Here is an 8,375-nt window from a genome sequence, read left to right as displayed (position 1 = left end):
TTATAATTAACCAGGAAATTGGTTGTAGCTAAGATTTAATCATAGTAGAAATTGAGAAAAAATATATATTACAACATTTTGAGGTCTTTTATTGACCATTCTTTCAATTTACATGGTAAGGAAATTATTTTTGTCAAAAATTTAATTGATATGAAAAATTCACGCTTTCTATATAACTAACATAAAAAGGTACAACGTAACTAATATTATTAAAAATGCTTAATTATTTAATTAGTCCTCAAATTCAATAGTTAGTGTCTAGTTGGTACCGACTTTTAAAAACACCCTCAATTGCCTCTTCATGTGATATAATTGCACAAATCAAGTTTCTCCTTTTAAATATGCAGAAAGGAAGTTAATTTTGTGGTAATGTAGCAATGAAAATCATATTTTCATATTATGAATAAACAATGCAAACAAATATAATTACACCAAGTTCACCACTAACACAAACTTTTGACAAAAGTAGGTTATTACTTGTGGCTTTTGACTCCTGCACCACCACGACATGCTTCTTGTACCTCCTCAAATTCTTCTATTTTCAAAATTATCCTTAGCTACAAGTAAGTAGAAAAAGATTGAGTTGATATGGGGTGGGGTGCAGCTGATGCGTTTAGAGAATATGAATAAGGTAAAATTAGAGTTTGGGAAATAAATTAAAAATTCGTGGTAGAAGTAAAAAAGTTTTAACCTTTAACCTAAGGATAGTTTTGAAAATAAAAGAATTTGAGGAGGTGCATGGAGCATGATGACGTGGTGGTGAAGGGAGCAACGCTCTTGACCCTAACCCCTTATAAAATTAAGCTCCATTTTTTTAACTCACTTAATAGGATTTTTTTTAAAGTCTCAACTCCCAAAGCCCCACATAAAGTGGATTGGGGTAGGGTTAGAATGGGACTAGCCCCAAACTAAATTAATTTTTTTTTAATACATTTCTATTTTTTTTCTTTTATATGTTCCAGGTTCAATAATTTCCAAATTTTGCATGATATTTTACTAATATTCTTTTTAATTAAATACAAATATATAAATATTGATTTTATAAAAAATTATTCAAAATAAAATTTTAATTGTAATTATATTTTAAATATATAATTTCATTATTTTGAAAAGTTAAAAATATAATATATATTGAGTTTGTTTAAGTTTAAGTGAAGTAATTTTTTACTTATATCATTTTTCTTTCAATATAAATATATAAATGTTAGTGTTATAAAAAGTTATCTTAAATGATTTTTTAATTGTAATTATATCTTAGATATATAATTTTATTATTTTTGCTTGTATAAAAAACATCGTTAGTAAAGTTATTCAGAAAATTTCAATAAAACTGTTGCTATCAAATCTAAAAGTGTAGTTTTCTTTTTTCCTCTAAAGTTTTCCATATAATTTAAGCAATGTGTTTGTTTATTTTTTAAGGAGTGGAAATTGAATTTTTTATTTTTATTTTGTAAGAGTGGCAATTGAATAATGCTTGAAAAAACTAAAAATACTTTGATTTTAAAAAATACTTATCTTCTTTACCTAAATAATACTTATATAATATTTAAAATAATAATGAAATCATTCAAAAGTTTATTGTAAAAAAAATCTAAACAAACTCGTGTTTAGTAAATGAATATAAAACAAAACAAATGTTTATTACATGTTAACTTAATTGAAAACTAATAGACTTATTTTAGTGTGTCTGAAAATTGTTTTAAAGTTTAATTCTACTACACTTATACGATATTCATATTTATTAAAACATGGTAATAAATTTGTATTGATTGAGAAAACTTATAAATTTTTATTTAATATAAATTATGGAAAACCTTAATAATTTATTAGTTATTGATTACTAATTGTAAAAGTAACAAATAATTTTCATTTTAATTATAAAGACATTAGGAAAATCTAAATTCTCTAGTAGTGTCTCACGTAGTATTTGAGGATATCATATTCAAACAAATATAAAATAACCTAAATTTTTAATTATGATACAAGTAAATAGTGTGAATTTTTAACATGAATAAGGTTGTATTGACTATTAATCGGATAATTAAGGTAAGTTTGAATTTGAATAACATTTAAAATTATCTATTTAATATGAATCATATAAAAAAATCTTTAATTAGTAATTGATCACCAACTATAAAATTTTAATAAATATTTTTGACGATATCAAAATCCAAATTTTATAATTGTGACTTAAGTAATATTTAACTTCACATCTAGGTTGAGACAAACTTATAAATGTAAAACCTAATTATTTAATTTTGATACAAACTAAGATATAAACTTTTTTAACATGAGTAAGATTTTATTGAGTCTTGACAAGATAACATATAAAATTATCTATTTAATGTACATTATGAAAGTAGTAAATAATTTTCATTTTAATCATAAAAATATTATGAAAATCAAAATTTTATAGTAGTGTGTGACATGGTATCTAACGTTAGGTCTGACGTAATATCTAGCATCACGTCTAACATCAGATTCAAACAAATGTAAAATAACCTAAATTTTTAATCATGATACAAGTAAAGATTGAGAATTTTTAACATGAATCAGGTTTGATTGAGTATTAATGGATAAATCAGGGGAGTTTGAATTTGGATAACATTTAAAATTATCTATTTAATGTAAATTATGTAAAATGTAATCTTTAATTAGTCATTGGTTATCCATATAATAAATATTTTTCACCATATCAAAATCCAATTTTTATAATCATGACTTAAGTAATATTTAACATCACTTCTAATCTTAGATTCAGACCTAATATTAGATTAAGACAAACTTATAAATATAAAACTTAATTATTTAATTATGATACAAATTAAGATATACACTTTTTTATCATGAGTAAGATTCAATTTAGTCTTAACCAGATAACCTATAAAATTATTTAGTGTAAATTATGAAAAACCATAATAATTTATTACTCATTACTTACCAACTATAAAAGTAATACATAACTGTTAATGGATCATAAAGACATTATAATTTCATAACAGTGTCTGACATGATATCTGACGTCACGTCTGACATAACATCTGACGTCAGATTCAGACATATAAAATAATCTAAAATTTTAACCTAAAATGGAGAACTTTTAGCATGAGTCGGGTCAGATTGAATGTTAATCGGATGTCCGTAAAATTATCTATTTATTTAATTTTTTGTGTGAGAAATTGAAAAATTACATCTTTCTCTCTCATCTTTCTTTGTGTGAAACCCTAAGAGAGAGAATACTGAGAAATACAAAAGATGACGGGGGAAGAGGCTAAAAAGGGAAAAACATTTGGCTTAGGGTGTGAGCCTGTGGTGGGATCGTTGGCTCCGGCCAAAAAGAAAGAATACAGAATCACCAATCGCCTCGAAGAGGGGAAACGCCCTATATACGCTGTCGTTTTCAACTTCCTTGACTCTCGTTACTTCAATGTTTTCGTCACTGTTGGTGGCAACAGAGTACACCCTCTATTTTTTTTTTCTCCACTGTCCTTTTTCATTTCATTCCAGAAGTTTCAATTTTTAATGTTTTTTTCCCCTTCTTAGATTACTGTTTATCAATGCCTTGAAGGAGGGGTTATAGCTGTTTTGCAGTCTTATGTGGACGAGGATGTAAGTGAACATTGACTCTTCAGTCTCTATTTTCTCTAACTTTGTTTTTTTGTATATGTATGTGTTCTAAAGTTTGTTTCACTTTTTATGTTTTTATGTGGACCAGAAGGATGAGGCTTTTTACACTGTGGGTTGGACATGCAGTGATGATGGGAGTCCATATATTGTGGCTGGTGGAAGCAAGGGGATAATCCGAATCATTGATGCTGGCCGTGAGAGCATATACAGGGTATTTTGGTTACAGTAATGAACTCGTGATAATCTGCATGAAGCTTTTGAACATGTGATTATAGATTTTTTATATTTCGGTGGCGTTTGTAAGAGATTATATGGAGCTTATGTCGGTTTATTTTATATAAAAGCATTTCAAGGTGGTCTTTGATTAATGGTAGCTCTGTTTACTTTTAATTTTTATGGTTAAGTACTTTTTCTGAATTTTGTTTTCGTAGAAAAAAATATTGGTGTCCTTGTTGGAGTTTGGTTTGAGCTTATTAAAGTGGTTCATGTCTTCACTATTCATTCTTCTTCGCTTATTTTAAGAAGCTTAACCGAAAAGTGATTCACAGTTAACTTCATGGATAAGCTTTTTATTGTTGAACCAGTGCTTAAGTTCTTACTGAATCAAAGCTTAATAAGTTATTCACTCATATGTGCCTGCCCTTAGTGTTGATTGTTAGTTGGGATTTTTGAGAGCATTACTGCAGGCTAAATGCCTTTGAATGTATTTTTTTTGTCAATAATGTTGAAAATGTATTGGTTGTGCTCTAATCCCTTCTGCCACATAACATGACATCTCCTCTCTGCAGAGTTTTATTGGCCATGGGAATTCTATAAATGAAGTCAGAACCCAAACATTAAAACCATCACTTGTGATATCTGCAAGCAAAGTAATTGGCTTCTCCACATTTTAACTATTTAAAGAATCTTTTGTTTCTCATTAATGACATTTAATGTTGATCAGGATGAATCTCTTCGGTTGTGGAATACTCAAACTGGAATATGTATCCTGATATTTTCAGGAGCTGGAGGACACCGCAATGAAATCCTAAGTGTTGTAAGTCTACTCTCCATCCAGTGTATCTTGTCCTTTTTCTTGTTTACATGCCTACCTATTCGTAGCTATAATATATATAATATCTGGATTTTGGAGATTAGCCCAACTAATTTTATGTTTCTTTCTGTAGGACTTTCATCCTTCGGATATATATCGTATTTGTAGTTGTGGCATGGATAATACCGTAAAAATATGGTCTATAAAGGGTAAGATATTTTGTTTTATGGTAGCTTCTTTATGCTACCTGACTAAAGATTGGCAGAGTGAAACAAAACTGAAGTAATGGTTGATTGATATTTAGATTGTTAAGAGAGCAGAGTGAAAAAAATCAGCTCTTTCGTCAGTTATAACGAAAATGAAGAAATAAGATAAAATTGATACTTTTTCCACTAGGTGGAGTTGACTACACGGCACGGATTAAATGTCACCATTGTGTCAATATTTTTAGGAAAGCTATTGAGGGTTCCTTGATCTTCCATGTCCTCTGTTTATACATCTATCCTTCTTACATATAATCAATTATTCTTAATGGATTTGATATACATTTTTTATTGTATCTCTGATATTTGTTTCATAACAAAATATGCTGCAAGTAGCAATTATTTTTGTAATTTGTAAAAAGTTCTTGTGCGGAACATTACACCTGTTTCTGTTTACACATTCAGTCAATTGTAATGTACCAACTCTATAATTATCCGCTTCATTTTATTCCATCATGTTCCTTGCGTTTATGCAGATTTCTGGACATATGTAGAAAAATCATTCACATGGACAGATCTTCCTTCAAAGTTCCCAACAAAATTTGTCCAACGTCCTGTTAGTAACAATTTATTTTTGGTACATATCGTTGATCTTAGTATAATTCCTAATTCTAGTGATACCTATTCTCAGGTATACACTGCTTCGGTTCATGTAAATTATGTTGACTGTACTAGGTGGTTGGGTGATTTTATCCTTTCAAAGGTGAGTGATTGCTCAGTGTCAGACTACTCTTCCTGGTTGAATTTAAATGTTATTTTTGTTGTGGAAATAGTATTATCAGCTTCACGTATCTTATGTAAAACAGCTGTTTCTGATACTATTTTATTAAAACAACAAATTAATTTTTGAAAATTTTTATGGTAAAACTTTGGTGTAAGTTTGTATGGTATAAATATTAACGACTTTCTTTGGTAGACAAGCTGAGGTAGCTTTACTGAATTTGATGTTTCTACACTTATCCTTGATGCTCATTTTAAGTGGGAAATATGTTTCAGTGAAGTTTCTTTGTCTAAAAAAGTTTAATAATTGGGAGACGAGAAGTTAGGAAGGTTTTTGGGCAAGTCCTCATTTTGGGCACTCCACAATGAATCATAGTATCGAGTTTTCAACGAGTTTTCCTCCTATTGATATAGTTAATTTGCCAATTCCTTGAGTAATGGATCATTTTACGTTTCCAGAGTGTTGATGATGAAATTATGTTGTGGGAACCTAAAGTGAAGGAAGAAATTACAGGAACGGTTAGTTATAATTATTTATTATTATTATTATCTGTTTTCATTTGTTTTTATGATATGTAAGTTTTAATCAGCTTCATATTATTTTTTGTGCTCTGTGTGGATTTTTAGGGTGCAGTTGATGTCCTTCAGAAATACCCCATTCCTGAATGTGATATCTGGTTCATCAAGTTTTCATGTGATTTCCATTTCAACATAGCTACAGTAGGTAAGAATGATTGCTTATTTTTTAAAATTTATTATTTTCTCTAGTATCTACTGCAGTTCCAGTCATATAGTGTGATAGGAACTATGGATAATTGGACAATTTGTTGAATACATATTTCTGACAATTTGGACTGGTGCTTTTTTATGGCAAGTCTGAGGAAATTTTAAGATTTTACTTTTGTTTTATGTTCATTTTTTATTTTCTGGGTCTTTCAGGTAACAGGGAAGGCAAGATTTATGTTTGGGAATTGCAGTCATGTCCTCCTGTACTTGCTACAAAGTATGTTGTCTATCAACTGATTATTTCAAGAACAAAACTTAGAGAAAGTTCTATTGATGGTTTGTGTAGTTTTCAATCAGAATTTAAGTTTCATCTCCACAATCTGCAAATAAATATTTGCCTTAAAAAGATTATGCAAATTTCTGAGATGAACTCCAATTCTGATTGTAAAAACCAGTTCAAACAAGACTTTAAAAAATTTGACCTAAGTTTTATAGTTATTTCAATTCAAAGGTCTTCTACTGTATAAAGTTCTTATGCTTAGTCACCTTGTTCAGGTTGTCACATCCTCAATCAATCTCTCCGATCAGGCAGACTGCTACTTCCTTTGATGGAAGGTAATGCTTGATATATTGATGATCATTCTCATATTTTTGATGCAATATTCTTGTAGTTTTTAACTATAGTCTTCTGTTGTTTATGTTTTAGTACTATATTGAGTTGCTGTGAGGATGGGACAATATGGCGCTGGGATGATGTTTCAAACTCTTCAACCTAACTTGCATACATGCAATACCAATCTGACGTGCATGTCAAAAAATCAGGAACTTGGTTTATTGCGTGTTTCTTTGTCTGTTTGGTTATTTTGGTTCGATAATCCTTATAATGTAAAAGGTTCAACTGAGAACTCATTAGAACTTTGACGTTGTTTAAATAAAATTGAGCCATGCATGTTTCCGGTTTATACAATTTAGAGTTCTTCAGTTCGAATGGTTCTTTCCCCTTTAATATATTATTTAATAGAAAATATTTTCGAAATGAATTAGGGTTTTGCGTGTGAAGCTTGTAATTATCTTCTATGGTGCGAGATGATTTGTTAAGGGTGTTTGAGTTAAATTCTTTAGTAGCGTAGATCTTAAGCGTTGGTTCTATATATGTGGTCAATGTTTTCTACATTCGAAATATGCAGTGAGTAGTTGGTCAATCGTTTTCTCTGTTTTTCAGATTAAGTTATCTTTTTAGAATGGAAATCAGAGAAGTGTATATTGACGTATTTGTTGCGATATTTTCCGATTTTCCATAAAAGTAGTAACATTATGTTGTATTATTTTTCAAGTGTTTTTATTCCCATGTTAAAGGGTGTTAAGGTTGTTTTTTCATCGGACGTGAAAAATCATATTCTGATCTCATTTGAAGTTTTTACTTTTTTTCATTTTTAAAATATTTCTAAAAACATTATTTAAAGGTTACCCAATATATTTTATTTAAGAATGACTTTTCTGATTGCAGTATTTCTGATGTGCTTCAAGAAAATCTAACACCGTTCCTTAAAACAAGCTCCTGAATACCTTGATATGCTCTCGCACATCTTTCAAGTGTTCTGTTTTTTGGTAAGATTGAAATTTTGAAGTGTTCTGTTTTTGGGTAATAAAGAACTGCCATCTATTTTTTACTCTATGACTTTTTTTTAACAATTGTAATCTAATTAATTTTAAATATTATTTTATTTAATCACTATTGTATCGTCTTAAGTTTATTTGAACTTTAAAAACATTGGATAATGTTTTTTATCTCCTTTTTTAAAGGAGTTAAAACCTAATAGAATATATTTGATTACCGTTTTTTAAGATTTTAGCATGATTTTTGGTTTTGCGCCGTTAAAGTCGCTAATTTTTTTCTACTCTGTATGTTGTGAGTGTTTAGTAATTTCTTCCATGGCAGAGTAACTATGATTTCTTTCAGAATTAATTAATCACAATGGGGAAGATTTTTTGTTGGTAGCAAAATA

The 8,375-nt window shown here is 29.0% G+C and overlaps 1 protein-coding gene across 1 annotated transcript; it reads left to right on the top strand.

Annotated features, from left to right (window-relative positions):
• The first annotated feature begins 3,212 nt into the window (after positions 1-3,212).
• On the top strand, positions 3,213-7,350 carry LOC124830496 (polycomb group protein FERTILIZATION-INDEPENDENT ENDOSPERM-like). The gene is made up of 13 exons (XM_047304230.2): positions 3,213-3,456; positions 3,544-3,609; positions 3,716-3,838; positions 4,416-4,496; positions 4,571-4,663; positions 4,794-4,869; positions 5,400-5,479; positions 5,555-5,626; positions 6,103-6,162; positions 6,271-6,367; positions 6,583-6,646; positions 6,925-6,984; positions 7,076-7,350. The coding sequence occupies exons 1-13, from the start codon at positions 3,256-3,258 to the stop codon at positions 7,143-7,145; spliced, it is 1,143 nt and encodes a 380-aa protein (XP_047160186.2). The 5' UTR covers positions 3,213-3,255; the 3' UTR covers positions 7,146-7,350.
• The last annotated feature ends 1,025 nt before the right edge of the window (positions 7,351-8,375 follow it).

This window comes from Vigna umbellata, chromosome 6, assembly GCF_029865625.1.
Source record: "Vigna umbellata cultivar VRB3 chromosome 6, Vumbellata_1.0, whole genome shotgun sequence".
Classification (NCBI taxonomy): domain Eukaryota; kingdom Viridiplantae; phylum Streptophyta; class Magnoliopsida; order Fabales; family Fabaceae; genus Vigna; species Vigna umbellata.
This window is presented reverse-complemented; position numbering and strand designations above follow the sequence as displayed.